Source organism: Crocodylus porosus, unplaced genomic scaffold (assembly GCF_001723895.1).
Source record: "Crocodylus porosus isolate Cpor-Errol unplaced genomic scaffold, CroPor_comp1, whole genome shotgun sequence".
NCBI classification, from domain to species: Eukaryota; Metazoa; Chordata; order Crocodylia; family Crocodylidae; genus Crocodylus; species Crocodylus porosus.
Window position 1 is genome coordinate 105,031,409 of NW_017728906.1, and position 18,502 is coordinate 105,049,910.

General features: G+C 39.8%; 1 protein-coding gene across 1 annotated transcript in view; it reads right to left on the reverse strand.

The window, feature by feature from the left end:
- Window positions 1-18,502, reverse strand: part of PCCA (propionyl-CoA carboxylase alpha subunit) — a 446,742-nt gene that overhangs the window by 396,688 nt on the left and 31,552 nt on the right. The window contains exons 5-6 of the mRNA XM_019528487.1: window positions 3,255-3,368; window positions 1,352-1,405 (exon numbers count right to left, since the gene is read on the reverse strand). Coding sequence (XP_019384032.1) covers window positions 1,352-1,405; window positions 3,255-3,368 — 168 coding nt within the window. The remainder of the gene's footprint in view (window positions 1-1,351; window positions 1,406-3,254; window positions 3,369-18,502) is intronic.

The following is an 18,502-nucleotide window of genomic DNA, read 5'->3' on the forward strand; positions in this document are numbered from 1 at the left end:
AAATATTAGAATCAAGTAAATATGGTATTTGCCTGTATGCTTTTCTAACATGGCAGCTAAACTTACAAGTCCTGTATTCTGTGTATAAATAATATTTTCTTAGCTAAAGAGATGGCATCTTACAACAGTAAACAGATCAGCAGGCAAAGCACCATGCCACAGCTGATATCCTGAACAAAAGGACTACAAATCAGGTAAAGCTATGAGAACCAAGATCCATTTTCTCAGATCCATTAGCAGTGTGATCTGAGAAATCACAACTCTTCTCCATTTCTATATGTGCCTTATACCAGTGCTTCAGACTCAGGAGTATGAACTAAAACTCTGGCATGCTGGGCAGCACCTTCGGCCCAAGCACATTCAGGGCCTGCTGCAATTGTGGCAATGGATTTGACTACAGCTGCCCCAGCATAAGCCACCCAATCACAGGCTGCCTGGGGATGCCATTCTGGTGCCCTCTCTGAATCAGTATTCAGAGTACTGCTTCAACTCAACCTCCCCAAGTTATACTACTGTTCAAATCTGAATAAAAGGGCACTCAAATACTGATTTTGAAATGCTAAAAAAATGTTCCTTTGCTACCTAAACATAAAAGAGCTTTGCCTTATGTTTTGCCATTTTTCATTTGGTAACAAAGTTCAGTGGATGCAGCACAAATTTCCCCCTAAAAGTTTGACTCCAATCCATTTCTCAAATAAGTGCTAGATTCTACATCACTAAAAACAGTGGGAGATTACCATCGTCTTAAATGGGTGCAAGTGAATTTCCTTCATTCTAGGTCCAAGATAAAAGCCCTTACACACACACACACACACAATAACTTTGCGAGGACTATTCACATTCCTAAGTATCTGTAGAACTAAGAGCTTGGTTCAACCATTAAAATAAATTTACTAAACTATTTAAATAAATTTTAGTCAGCTTTGTCATATAAAAAGATGAGCTACAATAATACATTCACATGCTTAAGTATTTTTATAAATTCAAACTTTAAGTGGGGATATCTTTTTTAATACACTTGTGCTTCATATATTTCACCAAATAAAAATAAAATACAGCAGTCAATTAAGCTACTTTTGTCTCCCTCTAAAAGCCATATTCCTCTATTACAGAAGTGTCTTCTACATGCCACATAAATCGGGATTTTGATTCTGCAACTTCAAATCATATGCCATCCATTTTGTTCCTTTGGAATACATGCAACTTAGAAGAGATATGAAGCAACAACATTTTCAGTCATCTACATAGGATGACAGAGGTTTTCAGAAAAGGTGCTCTCTCAATACATTTTCCCATGTCGTGCTGAAGTTTAAAAGCTAAAAGAAATTTGCCACAACAAAAAACAACTTACCAGACGCCTAGCAAATTCTTTGTTTTCTGAAAGAAATCCATATCCTGGGTGGACCTTTAAAAGTAAAATAAAGCTTTTAAATTAAAATCTAAAAACTGGAAACTAAATATGCAGTCATAATTTAAGGCAGTAATCTATGTGCCAATTATTTAAATTAGCTCAAGAGTTTAACTGTTCGACCACCACTTAAATTCACTGATTTGGCAATCCCAAATCACATCTACTGACATGTAATGGACTGAAATGACCTTTCCTGAGGAAAGGATTTTTATAAGTGATATCTTTTATTGGACCAACTGCATGGTTGCAATGCAATGCAATGCATTTTTCTTCAGGTCTTCTTCAGCTTCCTTGAAGCAGCACTTTTTATCTATGATTGATAAAATGTACTGATGCCTTTAGAAAAGGAAAAGATAGTCTTTGTCATGTTTCCATTTTTCCTCCTGTGTGTAACATTTCTCTGATTTGACAGATTTCTACAAGGGTGTTTCAGAAAGTAACAGCAATTTTGAAATAAAATAGTTTTGTGTGCAGTGATCATTTACTTCTCTAGAAAAGTTGTGTGTACAACAGGTGTGGTCAACAATGCCCCCACCAGTGATCCCTGCTGCTGTGTAGCTTTCTACTCATTGCACATAAAATGGTTCTATTCTGAAATTCCTGTTACTTTCTGAAATGCCCTCATATATTTACCCTCATTCATGTTTTTTCTAGCCCTGTGTTAAAGACCCCAGAAGCTCTCAACACCAAAAAAAACCTTTCCCAAGTATTAGCTATTAATAATTGTCCTAATGCTTATATTAGAGGAAGTTCTACCACTGCTAACCTTTAGGGATTCCCAATGGAAGAACATGCTCCACCACCCCTAGGGAATAAGTCATGTGTCTTGGGATCAAAAGCAGGCACACAGTGTGCTGTCAGCCACCCTTTCATAAACACATTGTAATTACAAAACGCGGTGTAGGGAACAGTTTCACTTCACTGTTTTCTATTCATATAAATTCTCTACCAAAAAAAAAATATTCTAATAGATTAATGACTAAAGAATACACTGTTTTTATCTCCATTGCCTCTCTTCACAAATAGTGTAAACATCTGTCTTATTTGTTTGTAAATTCAGGGCCCTTTTTGCCCCTGCAAGCACCACATTAAAGCATTTATTTCAAAAGAAGTGATAATACCGATTAAGACATTCCATGGTAATTACTGGTGTTGCCTGACTCCATCCATCACATTTTATTTAAAAATGTTTTTGTATACAGCAGCTCCAGATAATATATCTATTTCACTGGTACCATGGCAAAAAGTATTATTACAGTCAGTTACACATTTGTTTCTATATGATTCCTGTTCAACTTTGAATCTCATCCATTTAGAGGCAGGAAGAAGGCAGGAATAGCCTGTATCTACCCATGTACACTAATGTGCATTTTGTCAGCATTATGAAACAACAAAAATAATTACTGGATGCACCATTTCCCTCTTTGCAAGTGTAATTGTGTGTGTATAATTTTAAAAAATGATTAAAATTGAATTTCAACAAAAGTCTTTTTTAGACGCACTTTATCAAAACATTAAAAAAAAGCTGTTATGGCACAGAAAGGGTTAGTGCTCAAAACTAATTGGGATTTTTTTCCCCCAGCAAATTTGGAAATGAACTGAAGCTGCTCCCTGGTGTGAAAGCTGAATCCAGCAGCCACCTGCAGGATCAGCGACCAGCACTGCCAGATGCTACAAAGCCTTTGATTTCCAGTAGCGATTTCGGACACATTTAACTCATGTGACATGAACTAACTGGAATAGCATATTCAATCACTCTTTTTTTTTTTTTTAAATACAAACTCTGGCTTTTCTGCTTTCTATATATGAAACAGCTGCAGCAGATAGACTCATTCAGACTCACAGCTTGGGCCCTGGTTTTCTTAATGACTTCCATGATGGCATCCATGTTGAGGTAGCTTTTGCTGGTGGGAGCTGGGCCAACACAGACAGCTTCATCCGCCATTTTCACATGAACCTGAAGAGGCAAAATCCTGCATTAACAGATGCTCCCAGCAAAAATAATTACCATTACCCTGAAATATGCACACAAATCTGATTGTTTCAAAGATAATTTACACACCACATGTAAAAGGTGTGTTGAAATTGCAAACAATTGCTGTACCAAAACTCAGTGACATTAAATCTCATTTAATTTACTCCAAGCGCAAGTCATTGTCAAGACGTTTTATTATATCAATATATATTTTTTAATTAATTAAATAAATTCATGACAAATATAATTTCAATTTCTTATATTGATCATCTATATGTAAATTCACAGCTCAAAACTACTTTGTTACATGTAGTTTAATATCTTAATACTTAATAACAAACATTCATGGCCAGTTCTAAGCAGGCTCCCCAGGAAGTTGGGAATAATTAGAGTGAATTGAATGAAGGGATGCAGTGAGTGTCCCTGCACAGCATCAGGTCAGCACCATGCACAAATTAAAGCCTGTGACTAAAGAGTTCAATATCACTACACGTGAACCAGAAAATCTTGAGAATTATTTAAGCAGGCTCATGTTTGATTCTTGATCTATTGTATCCTTATTCACATGTGCATATTTTTCAAATCTCAGCATTTTTAAAGTCAATGTATAACTATACAAAAGTCCAAGAAAGTTTTCCAACATATTAATAAGAAAAAAATTAAAATACCAATTTTGAGGGCATTTAAAATGTATTCACTACATCACACTCAGAAGGAAGTTAAAAAAAATGTAATGAGGGGAATCTTTGCTGTGGTTTGTGAGGACCAATGCAATTTTTAACCACATTTACTATTTTAAAACAACATGTATTTTGATAAAAACTTTTCTCATTTAATTGCAATTTGCCAAGAGAATAATAGATTAAAAACAACACTTAAAAATTCAGTATCTATATAAACGTATCAGTATAATTAATTCAAACGTAACCTACTTGAAAGTCTGTTTCTTTCTATTTTCATCTCTAATTGAAAAAAAACTTTCACTAACTTCCAGATTGATAAGTGTGAGAAAAAGTTATTGTGATTTTTTTTAATTACAATAAACAAATGACCATTGAACTACATGAAAATGCATAGTTTACACTACTTTCAATTAGATAATTTCTCTGCCTTGCTCTTTAATAAGATGTTTTATACTATAAAGGAGAGTATGAGGGATGTTAAATCTCGTATTAACATGTACAACTGGTTTTTAATGTAACCTGCATGTACTACCAAATTATTCAAGGAAAAAGGGAAGTAGAAAAATGTATATACAAAAATATATGAAATGAGAAAACAAGCAAGAAAGTGAAAAGCATTTTAAATGCATATTTTACTCTATAAGCAAATATTCAAGTGAATATGATCAAAATATCAACTGCAGAAGCATAATTCTCTACTACAAGAGAGGTGCAAAACTTTTGAGTTTTGTATCCCATTCTTGCTATACTTAAACGTTTGAAAATTAAGTCATTAGTAATGCCTAGAATCAGGAAGTTATTTAATCTTCTACCCATCTTTAAGTACGTTAAACAGTCCCACTGTAGCCAATGAAACTATTCAGATGCTTAATATTAGGCACATTGTTCTAAATTCCAGGAATGCACATCATTTCCTGGAACCTCTACATTTAAATTTCACATATTCTGCCAACATCTACCTGTACAGTAAAACCTTAACTACTGGCTTGCATTTGAAAGCTTGTCTATCTTGATCCAAACTACACAGCTGGCCCAAGAAAAGATATCACCCTAAGAAATGCTTGCCTCTTGCATAATTTCTGGGCCAACATGGCTATAACATCACTCTCATACTACCACAGTTTAACACGCACACGACATTTCTGCAGAATGATATTTTACCTTCTAATCACGTGTACATCTTCTGCTTTCTGGTTACTCCTATTCTCCTTGTCCACATCTTCCCTGATTGCTGGCATCTTCCCAATTCCTTGTTCACAGTTCTGCCTCTACTCTATTCCACAGCCAGAAAGCAAAACCAACAGCATCTTTATCAGTTTCACTTTGAGAGGCCAAATGAGACTGCTTATCATGCTCTCTCTGGCAAGAATGCCAGGGGTTTCTGACTTCAGTAGCAGTGTCAGTGGTTACTAATCCCTGTTCAACTTTTGCAAACAGAGGGCATGGACAAACATAGTTTACTGCTTTAAAAGGGGAAGAGGAGCTGCTGGGTCAATAAAAGTCAGCTAAACTGTCCTAACTTTGACCCTAATCCTAAATTCAAGTCCAAGTAGTTTTGCTTCTGTATCACTACAGAATCATGCAAACATGACAGCTGCATTGTAACAGCTGTGTTTGGTTTTCTTTGATAGCAGTGCAACTGGTACATCTGTCTATGCCCAAACTATTTTCTGACCCATGTCAGACAGTTTAAAGATCAGATTCTTAAGGGTCTCCCTGCCACACTGTATTTTACCTATTATGTAGCTCACTGTAGGGGTTACAAAGAGTATTCTCATGTACTATACCACAAACATATGACGTAATTTATAGAACATTACAGAGAAATACAATGATAGTTACCCCAATATTTTTCCTATTACAATACCATCATTTTCACCTATCATTGCAGAAGCACCCTTTGAGTTTCTACAAAAAAGCAAGTAGTAAGATGCCAGAAATTCCTCAAGCTGCCTCTGCTATATTACATAGCACACACAACAGGTTTTCTAGAATTTTTTTTAAAAATCCAGTAAGTCTCCCTCTCTGAAAGCACAACAATTTTCCATGATCTCTGAAATTCCAGTTCCATTAATTTTCCAGTTTAAAAAAAATGTCCAAAGCTAAGCAGTTTGAAACTCATCCATATCTTATTCTAAGCCAAACTTTGCAAAAGGGATTTTTTCCCTTGGCCTTTAAATGGAAAAAGTGGGTCTTAAAATACTGAAATTCTTCAGATTCTGATAACTGTCAAAACATCAGAACCTTAGTTCTGATCTCAGGTCTGACCCTGAGCTACAACAAAGACTGGAAGGGATAGTAAAGACGAAGAGGGAACTCCCCTGGGTGTGAGGGAGGGGATCTGGAGCGGGAGTGGACAGGGAAGGAAGGAAATACAGGGGGCATAAATTATTCTTTTCTTTTATGGAGATACTGAATGGAGTTTGGGATGCAAGATTAGGTTGGGCAGGGGAGAGATGTTTTCCTTTGTCAGAGGCAGGGGTGCAGGAAAGGTTGGGATGGAAAGCTTTTGACTGTTGCGGACGTTGGGGTAGAAGTTTATTTTATTCAATCTTCCTATTTAATATTTTTCTCTGTTCCTATATTTTTGTCTTTTACTGTAAGCCACCCTAAGCATTTATTGGGAAGGGCAGCATATAAATCAAATGAATAAATAAATAAATAAATAAATATGATGTGCTTAGACTGCTTCTGCTGTGTACTTTAGCCATGTTAGACTACTTGTTTTCAAAAGTATTTATTTTAAACAGTTACAGGGTTCCAAGATGCCAGTGAATAAATACATGAAAATTACAAACATGCCTTGGTGATGTCTCACATGCACATGCAAGCTATTAACTTCTGTAAAAATGGGCATAAATTTCATAAAGACTAGAAATTTAATGTAGTGCCTGGAATAAGAAATACAATTTTCTTTAAAAAACACAGCTAACAGACCCACTAATAAACAACTTCACACATTAGAGATGACTCAGAAATTAAAGGTAAAATCTAGCAACAGATGCATCAGATTAGTTTCTGATACTCTTGGGAATTTGTAAATCAATCAATAGATAGTATCTGTCCACATCATTATTTCCTCCTTAACCCTGCACCAACCACAATGCATCCTGGGTCATATTCTTTATTTAATCACCAGTCCAAGCAAAGAAATAGTTAAAATATGCTTAAATAAGTATTCTAATATTTTCTGAATGAGGTGTGCAACTAAACAAAAACACCTTATGCAAAACTTGAGGGGCACATAGCACATCCCATGGCATAAGAAAAGGGATGCTATATTCTATTTAAATAACTGCAAATCACCCAGATTGTGCCATGTCAAGCTGTTTTTGGCTATATCATATAGATTCTGAGGCATAGTTCAGCATATATCACACTAACAGAAAAACATAGCAATGCACTTTGTTCAAGTACATAGTGTTGCTAAGCTTAAGGATAAGATAACAAACAGCAGAGATGGAGCATGGATCCATAGACACCCTGTGCACATACTGAATATTTTATTTCTTGTCTATGCATATACTCTACTTGTCCATTTGTTTAGCCCTCACAATTTCAGGTTTATACTTCTGAGACTAGAAATGGAAATTCTCCCACATTCAACAATATTTTTCCCAAACAAAAATTTAAGTCTCTAGAAACAAGAGCTTTTCTATATATGTGTGTGTGTTGGGGGGGGGGGCTAAAACAGACATGTGCCCCTCAATCAATTAAATTAAGGTATTTTACTGTATAGACTTGGATAAAAAAGGATTTAAAACTTATATTTTAAACTTCTAGCTAACTCAAAGTTTCTGCTACTAGAAAAAATGTGGACGCTGGAAGCATGTCATGGCCCCTTACTGACCTATGGATTTCTGGCCACATCCTCTGGAGTAACCAATATTGGACATATCTTGTCTTTCCTGGTAAGAACTTGCACTAACAGTCAAGTGAAATCATAGGATGTTTAGAACCTGGACAAGCCACTGAAATTAAAAGATCCACTGTATCATTTAATAAAATGCACAGCCATCAAAAAGGCAATACTATCAGATTGAAAGTGCTATAAATACTGTTCAAAATGAAAATGTTCTCAGGAAGAAGAGTTCCTACTTTTAATAAATTTAGGAGTCCCATCCAACTTCTGACCAAGATGCGAGGTAAACAGCTGACCTATAAGCAGCACAACCTGTGAAAAAATTCTCTTTTCAATCAGGAAAGTTGCCAGATAAATTAATAAACTTTTCCAGAAAGGTAAAAAACCTGTGTTAGCCAGAACAGAACAAAGTGACACTGAATAGATGGTGGTAAATTAGGTAAAAAATCCATGTTGAAATATCTGGCATATAGCATCTAATGCTGTCATAGCTAGAGGATTAGTATCATATACAGTTAAACAATTAGTGTTACTGTATTTGGTGTCACTGTGTTCTCATGTCCAGCTAGATCATACCAAATACAAACTTAATCAATAATCCCATTGAATTGTCTGGTTATTTTCTACCTTTTAGAATTGGGACAGGTTACAGGTCCATTTTAACCTTGCAGGAAAAAAAAGTAGTCCTAGTCACCATTAAGTAAGTCATTTATACATTCCAAATGACTCATTTCATATAATCTAGAAAAAAGAAAAATATTTTAAAAAAATCATCTCCCTGGTAATTTACATCAGACACTTAAGGCTGTAACTATTCATTGATTATAAAGGCCTACATACAGACTATATTAATTTGTGTGATATGACACAAAAAATTACAGTCGTTTTCCTTAGAATAATTCCCATCTATTCATTTCAAAAGTGAAAACTCTTGTGAAAAAAGATAAGGGGAAAAACATGCACTTTAATACAAAGTGCAGCTACATAGTTTTTATACACAATTTGTGACAGATGTCAGTTATTCATGTATAAATTCCTAATTAAAAATGCAGACGCCTGTGCACACGTGCTTGTATGCACATACACACATCCATCAGGAGATAAATGTCTGGGATTCCCAAGTGCCCCAATTTTTCAGACTAGGTCACCCTTTGTATCTGCAGGTCTTCATACACAGAATTTAATACTGCCTCAGGACACATTTTTCCCCACTCCTGTCCATATTCAGGATTCTGTACATCACTAGTGTATTTTATATTTACATACAATCTTTGCCAGATCTGAGAAGTAATGAAAAATCAATCAGGAGAACACTTGTTTTGATGCCAGATAGGACCTTGAGGGTTGCTTAGACAAAGAAATCTAATCAAACAAGTCATACTCTTTTTTAGCTCAAATCAATATTATGCATTGGAACAACATCCGTTCATGTAAGTGGATTCATTCAACTGACCCAAACTGCATAATACAGCTCAGCAAGACAAACTACAATTAACTCAGTCCATAAAATGAGGCTAACAAGTAAAGCCTTTGTAAGGTTCCTCAAAAATAAACAAATAAAGAAACAAAAAAACCACAGCCCTACACTAAGCCTGCAGATGGAAAAGTCTTGAATTTAAAAAAAAAAAAAAAAAAGAAAAATCAATTGAATGCAAAAGAGGTTTGAATTTACTACTTTGCATCTTTCATGTGTTTCCAAAAATAGCATGAAGCTTCTAATGGCATCTCTGAAGTACACACACAAACACAGATAATAAAATCAATCTATGCACATAGTAATTGTGCAGCATTGTATTGCCTTTGAAGTCCTTACCCACCAAGATAAATGCCATAATTGTGTGCTGATATTTAACCCTAACGTAAAATAATGGCAGAATTTTTAAACTGAGGGCACAGCAGAACTGTTAAAGCCAACTAGCATATCACACAATTTCCAAATTTATTTTTATTCAGCATTTCAAAAACCTAAATAAAATTTGTTTGTGTGCATATAAACAGTCAGCATGAACAGACCTCACTGAAAGCCTATTTTAACAGATATAACATCTAAGTTGTTGGCCCAAAAATAAAGTTATGCAAATAACTTTAGAGAAACTTTGCCAGGACCTACTTGTGCAAGCACTTTGATTCATGGTATTTGTATATATAAATGCTACCTTCAAAGCCCCAACCCCAATCCCTCCCTCACTGTGGGGGCACAGATCTGCCCCCTCCCCCCATCCCTTTCCTCCTCCCTCTGCCCACCACAACAGACTTACTAGCTGGAGGCAGCTGTGTCCAGCATCAAGGACTGCTGGCTATTTAGTTTATGGCCGAATCTCCAAAGCAGCACCAAATCTTTGGATCCAATTCAGCCTAACTGAATTGGGACAGTGATTCAAACCAAATCCGCTGAATCGAATACTTGCTGCTTCACACAGGCCTACTATAAAAATACACGTAGGTGTAGGATCACAAAGGTCAAGGCAGGAGCCTCCTTAAACAATCATGTAATCTTACGCTCTAATAAAATACTAATCTACAAAGCATGATGCTTAAGTTAACAAAATATAAAAGACACATGGTTCACAAAATATGACGTGCAGGGGTTGGGTACAAAGACAGAAACCAGAAGAATAACCCATGTTACCCTAGAGCAATAAGACCCGAAAGATAAGAAGAGGGAGAAGATCCCTAGTGCCTTTTATGCCCTCCACAATCCCACGCTGGATAACCCTTAACTGGCATGGGGGAGATCCCTCCTCCCCTGTGGGAATCCCCTTCCCTGGCAACTCACTACTCCAAGGCCCAGTAAGCCTGTTCTCGTCTCCCCAGGTGAGGCATCTCCTCCCTCAGCAAAGGCAGGCCCTCAGCTATCTTGGGCTCTCCTAGCCGCCAGCCTGCTCAGGGCCCTGTGCACCGCTCCGTGCAATGGTGGCTCTACCTTATGCCAGGGGTTGGAGACCCAAGCCACTTTGTGCAGCGCTGGGGTCTTGGTCCACTCCCAGGCCCTCTGTGTGCTGCCTGCGCATCAACGGCCTGGCCTCATACCAGGGGTTGGGGAACCTGAGCCACCATGAGCAGCTCCCAGGACCCGATCCTTCTCAAACCTGCTGTGCACTGGCCTGTGCACTACTACATAGCCTCATGCCAGCGGGTTGAGCAGCTCCCAAGGTCACAGTCTGCTCCCCGGACCTGGCATCCACCATCTTTGCACCGAGTTCTTGGTCTCGTGCCAGGGGTTGTACACCCAAGCCACCTCGAGTGGCTCCCAGAGTCCCGGTCCACTCCCGGACACAGCGTGTACCGTTCGTGCACCATTTGCCACGTTCCCTTGCAGCAGAGCTGGAGAACACGGGGCTCTTCAGGGCAACAGCTCTGCCCTACTGGCCAGCTATGCCAGGTCTTTTTCACTTGCCCGCTTCACTGTCCCTCGATGCAGCTGCACACTGCTCTTTTATCCCCCCCGGAGGCTCCGCCCCTGGATTGCAAGTGGGCCAATCAGGGAGAGGTGGGGTGTAGTCCTCACCCAGGTCCATGCTCTTCGCCTCACCCCAGGCAAAGGCAGGGCAAGTTTCTCCCCAGCTATTACCCAATTGGTGGGAATGCCCCACCAATTGTTCAGAGTCCCTTTTGAGCTGGCCAGTCGGGTTGCTGCCGGCAAGCCCAGCACATAAGTAATGTACACTATACTTAACAGTAACTTAACTAGTATCCCCAAACTAGTGGTTCTCAAACTTTTCAGACTTAAGGCAACCCTCAGTAGTCTTGAGGCACCATGTGGAAAATACTACCTCTTAAGTTTTCACTCTTTTCTGACTACAGAAAAAATTAACAGACCACTTTATCTGTTGAAAAGAACTCAAAAAGACCACAACAGATCAGAATCCTTTCAACACTATGAATTCTTATTTGAAATTTCTGGGTTTATCTTGAAAATTGTGTTAGTATATCTAACAGTGCTAACACTCCATGGCACCCTGCAACACACTTAAAAGCATTTTAAGGCACCTGGTTGAGAATCACTACCCCATACCAAGGTCAGGAAAGGGTTGTGATTCTTCCTACCACTCTAGCTGGGAGACCCCTCTTACCTTAACTCCCTGGCTCATAAAGCCTGTTACAAGAGAACAGCACAACTTTACTCTGAGCAGGTAAAGAATTACAATGTAATTCTTTTAGACATCTGAAGGAAAGGTACCTGTTCCTCATTAAAAAAAAAAATCTGGATGTTTCTCTTCATAATGTGCCTAATGTCATAACCACCTGGTGTATTCAGCACATGAGCTGAGAGTGAAGGAGGATTAGTGGAAGCAAGTAGAGACAGACTTTCTAAACACCATGCACAACTAGAGAGGATGCCTCTGCAGAATGCTCCAAGTAACCAAAGGAATGGGTTCAGATTTGCTGCAGGTAATGTGTCCTGCCATTAAGGAACCATATTTCTCTTTTATTTTATTAAAAACTTATAGCATTAAGGAGGGAGAGAGGAAAGGAAGGAGAGATTTTTTTTTTCAGCCAAGTTGGACTATAATGAATTTACTGAGTTAACAAAACATTCAGGTAACACGTTGCTCATTGAATAAAAATAACTAAACAAGAAAGTGAGGCAAACATAAGATCAGTTCAACTAAAATATGGCCTTAAAGGCATTTTGTGAGTACTCTTAAGTGATGCACTTGAAGGGGCTCTTCTCCATCTCCTGGAGAGAATGAATGTTGTAAACTGGGTTGAAAGAAAAGGTGGTCCTACTGCAAGATATTAGGAAGTTGATAGACAGTGACCTAATGCTTGGCCTTTAACAAATGTGGTCCATCACAACTGTCTGCCTCTGCATCATGCTCTCCATATCAACATTTTGAAAGTATGCCACAACATTGTCTCCTGAGTCCTCCGCTGTGGCAAATGTAAGAGTTCCTAGAATATATTCCCTCCTGCTTCCTTTCAGTTCCCCATGTAGAGATCATGTCAGTCTCTCAGCAGGTGACAACCAGGGTAGAATAATATATGTAAGTCAGTTAGAACTGACTGAAGTTAGTACACAACCAAGGGCAGTTTGGTGTTGAAAAAACCATGAATAGGCTTGCGAGTTTTGGATGGTGGCCGGGATTACGAAAAGATATTTTTATGTAGCTAAAATCCACCCTGGTTTTCACCTGCTGAGAGACGGACATGGTCTCTACATGGGGAATAATTATATACCCATACATATATACAAACACACACACACACACACATATAAAATCAGAATTTTTCTTTTTAAAAATTAACCCACATAAATTTAATACTATGAACTTCTGTGATGGTCAAAGTTAAATTTTGAAAAAGTATTCTAGTTTTGATAAAGCAGCAGCATCATATGGAACCAGAGTTGAAATACTAATACTAAATACTACAGGATTTTTTTTGGTTGGTTGGTGATCCCCAACTGGGACACATCCAGCTCCAGGCCATAGCTGGAGGTAATCTGGGTGCTGGCTGAGTCATACCCACGGCCTTCAGGAAGACCTCCATAAACTCAGGCCACGCAACAGAATTCCATCTCAGCAAGAGACCTCCTGCTACATTTCTTGGCCTACCCAGAACCCTGACTACCTGCCTGCTCCTATCTAGATCCCATCTAAATCTGGCCGAGCCCAACTCTCATCTTGATCCATCCCTGCATTCCTGCTTGCACCCACGCCTAGCCCGGACCTGTACCTTACCTCTACCTAGTTCCTACCTGCACCATGCCCAGCCTAAACCCATACTTTAATCCTACCTGGCTCCCTGCCGAGCACCTGCTTTTCTCTGCTCCCACTACCATGACTGTCTGTTTCTTTCCTAGATTGCCCTGCTCCTGTCCCACCTATTCCCAAGTGCTTCTGTCCCTAATTTGGACTTCCTGGTATGACCTACAACCTGCCTTGACCCAGATTTTGTCACAATCTCAGGTCCAGTATTTGGACCTGAACTGATACCCAGTTTTGACCTCACCACTCTCTATGGTAATCCCTGCTGTAACATGCTCCCACTTTGGGCTGACCACAGAGCAGCTCAATAGCCCAGACCCAGCCCACAAGCCATATGTTTGACATCCCTGATTTAAATTATTAGCAAGAAGAAATTTATCCTGCTGATACCTCCTGCCTTTGCTTGGACCACAAAGTTCAGGTGCTAATACTTATTGTCCTACTATCAATGCTAATTTTGGAATGATACTCCCATTTTCTCTGCCCACTCAGAGGTTCCTTTTAATAAAATAAGACTTTTTTGTTTTATTTCTTCAACCATTAGACTCTAATGGTTCCCTGTAAAATCTAGTTTAAGATAATGGCCAACTAGGAAAATATTAAGCATTTTTATTTACCAGATACCTTCCACTGGTACAGAAATAGAAAAGAAAGGAATAAAAGGGATATAAAATGTGGAAAGCCCTGAAACAGCTGCTTTACCCTGCAACATGCATGCCTAAACAGAACACTATTTTTGCCTTAACTTTTCTTTTGTGATATTTAAGCTCAACATAACATATAAAGCAAAATTAAAAGAAGTAGTTCTAAACATAAATGTCTTGGAATCTCTCTCCCATCTGAAATGTCAGTATAGCTTGATTTAGGTCATTGACCTCAATGCTAAAAGCTGAGTGCATTAATGAAATCTCTGAAACCAATGTACCTCTTCTAGTGATATTTTTTCTTTCTGTACCTGACAGTACTATAAACGTGCTCGCCCTGCAATGCCTTTGAGCTTTTTAACCACTGAGATTTTGACATCTTAAGCAGAGAGGTAAAGGGGAGCAGGGAGGGCACTGTAACAGTTAAGTAGGAAGGAAAGGGAACAAGCAGGAAAGGAGACAGTGATAGCAAATACCGCCAATGCTTGTGGCATTTAATAAATGAAGAAAATTAAAATGTTAAAGCTTTAAGTCTTCACAACAGATGCACTGATCTGGGAAAGATGACTAAATGCTGATCAGACAGAAAGGGGCTCCCAGTTCTGCCCATGGGGCAAAGGCAGCCAGCACCTGTAAAATATACTTCTAACCCTGTTATGCATTTATACTGTAACACAACACACACTGCTCTGTGACAGAGTTCTCTACACTATTTCCTGACTGGCTGGCTGTTTATCGCATAGAGTATGGCTGACAGGGCAGGAAAGGAAGCCACAGGAGTACCTGAGGTGCATGCTAAATTGACCCCTTCCTGGCTACAAGGCACAGGCAAACCGAGGCAAAGAGGTCTGAGCCCAGAGGAGAAGACGGAGGCAGCCTGAGGCCAAGAGGGTTTCCCAAACCCAGAGGAGCAACAGAGGCAGCCTGAGGCCAGGAGTAACAGAGGTGGGCTTGAGGCAGAGAGCCAGAGCCCGGAGGGGGCAACAGAAGTGGCCAGGTGCCAACAAGAGGCTGAGACTGGAAGGCCAGGCCACAGACAGTGGACCCAGGCCACCAGTCAACAGCCAGCGTAACCTGTAGGCTAAGACTAAGAAGGCCAAAGCCTATACAAGAAGGCAAAAATTGACCGAGTGACATCTGCAATGCATGAGGGTAGCTATGGGGGAAGCAGGAAGCCACCTAAGGCTAAGGCTTAAATAAAGGCCATTTGGGCCATAGGTGGTCCTACCAGTAGCTGGGTACTAGTAGGTCTTCTGGGTTAGAGAGAAACGCCCATTGAGAATGGAGTAGTGTGGGGTTAGAAAGCCAAGGACCCAGAGACTCAGATGTTAGGTTGGCATAGGCCAGTGAGAACCACTTGAGGACTCCAAGGAAGCCTTCAAATCAATAACAAACATCAAGGTGTGGCAGGCAAGATAAATAGGGGGGGTTATACAAAGGACCAGGAGTGCAGGCAGGATTAAGGTGGTCTGTGGCAGCCCATACTGCTGGGCCCATTCTGCTACAGAACTTCTGATAGGGAGCCATGTCAAAGGCTTTCTAGAAGTCCAGATGTACTGTCAACTGACTCTCCCTACTTTTTGATCCCTCTACTTACTGACACCCTCAAAAAAAATATAGTAGGTTGGTAGGACATATTTTCCCTTTGACAGAACCATGTTGATTCCTCCCCAGCAAGTCACATTCATTCATGGGCTGAACTATCATTATTTATTTATTTCTACCAGTTTTCCAGGAACATAAGTTAGAATCACCAACATGTACATTTCTGGGTCCCCTCTAAAACCGTTTTTAAATATAAGAATCACATCAGCAATCCTCCAGTCCTCTGATACCACAGCTGTTTTTACTGCTAGTTTGTATGCTACAATTAGAAGTTCAGCAATTTCCAATCTGAGCTCATTTAGAGATCCTCCTAGGGTGAATGCCATTGGTTCCTTATGATTTGCTAGTATTTAGTTTATTGATTTCCTCTATTACCTCATCTACCAAAACCTGAATTTAGGTCCCTAAAAAACCCTAGAAAGGAGTCCCTAGAGAAGACAGCTCTACTGTCCCTAGAGAGGACTAAATCTAGTAAACAGATCTCCCTAACATCTTCCACAATGAAGACAAACGCAAAAAAATGCATTTAGTTTCTCACTGATGACCCTGGCAGCCTTTAGCACTCTTTTTACACTCTACAAACTTACTTATAAATGCCCAACTGACTCCTTGCCAGATCGTCAGCCTCTAGTATACTTAAAGAAATGTTTATTGTTACCTTTTACATAGCTAGTGAGTTTCCCCTCAAATTCCTTCTTAGTTAGTCTTATTACAGTTTTACATTTACTTGAGTTTAGGATGCTGGGGAAAGGAATGAGAGCATCAGAGTAAGGACCCTGGACTTGAGAAAAGCACACTTCAACTCACTCAGGAAACTCACGGGCGGGATCCTGTGGGAAGACAGTCTGAGGAGGCAAGCAGTCCAGGAGAGTTGGCTATACTTTAAAAGAAGCCTTACTCAGAGTACAGGAACAAACCATCCAGATGTGCAGGAATACTAGCAGGTACGGCAGAAGACCAGCTTGGCTTAGCAGGGAACTCTTCAGTAAACTAAATCACAAAAAGGAAGCTTATAAGAAGTGGAAACTTGGACAAACAACTAGGGTGGAAGATAAGAGTATTGCTTTGGCATGCAGGGATGAAGTCAGGAAGGACACAGCAAAATTGGAGTTGCAGCTAGCAAGGGACATGAAGGGTAACAAGAAGGATTTCTCCATGTCAGTAACAAGAGGAAAATCAGAGAAAGTGTGTGTCCCGTACTGAATGGGAGAGGCAACCTAGTGACAGAGGATGCAGAAAAGACTGAAGTACTCAATGCCTTGTTCATCTCAGTCTTCACAGGCAAAGTCAGCTCCCAGACTATTGCACCTGGAAGCACAGTTTGGGGAGGAGGCGAGTAGAGTGGAGAAAGAACAGGTTAGGAACTATTAAGAAAACTGGACATATACAAGTGTATAGGGCAGGACAGAATGCACCCGAGGGTGCTGAGGGAGTTGGCTGACATCATTGTAGAACCACTGACCATCATCTTCGAGAATTTATAGCAATTGGGAGAGGTCCCAGATAATTGGAAAAGGGCAAACAGTGCCCGTATTTACAAAAGGGAAAAAGGAGGATCCAGGGAATTACAGACCAGTCAGCATCACCTCAGTCACTGGAAATGTCATGGAGAGATTCGCAATAAATCTATCTCCGAGTACTTGGAGAAGAAGGTGATTAGGAACAGTCAGCATGGATTCACCAAGGCCAAGTCATGCCTGACCAACCTGATAGCCTTCTATGACGGGGAGACCAGTGGATGTGGTGTACTTTGATGTTAGCAAGGCTTTTGATATGATCTCCCATGACATTGTCACAGGCAGGCTACTGAAGTACGGGCTCAATAAATGGACTATTCGACGGACAGAAAATTGGCTGAAGCATCAGGTTCCGAGGGTAGAAATAAATGGCACAATGTCTAGTTGTGAGCCGGTATCAAGTGAAGTGCCCTGGGGGTTGGTCCTGGGGCAGTTTTGTTCAATATCTTCATCAACGACCTGGAAGATGGCATAGTATACACCCTCAGCAAGTCTGCAGATGACACCAAGCTGTGGGGAAGCAGTAGATATGCTGGAGGGTAGGGCTAGGATTCAGAGTGACCTTGACAAATTGGAGGACTGGGCCAAAAGATCTCATGAGGTTCAAAAAGGACAAGTGCAAAGCACTGCACTTAAGATGAAAGAATCCCATGTATCAGTACAAGCTGAGGACTGACTGGCTAGGCAGCAACCCTGTAGAAAAGGACTGTTTTCAGTGGTAGCAGATGACAGAACAAGGAGCAACGGTCTCAAGTTGCACAAGGGACTTGTAAACTAAATCACAAGTTTAGGTTAGATATTAGGAAGAATTTTATCACTTGGAAAGTAAAGCATTGGCACAGGTTACCCAAGCAGGTTGAGTAATCTCCATTCCTGAAGGTTCTTAAGGCCCGGCTAGACAAAGCCTGGACTGGAGTGATCTAGCCAGGGATGGTCCTGCTTTGAGCAAGGGGTTGGACTAGGTGACCTCCTGAAGTCCCTTTCAATCCTAATAGTCTATGACTTGATTTGCCAGTGTTTCATAGTTTCATAGTTGATAGGGTCAGAAGGGACCTGAGCAGATCAAGTCCGACCCCCTACCATGGGCAGGAAAG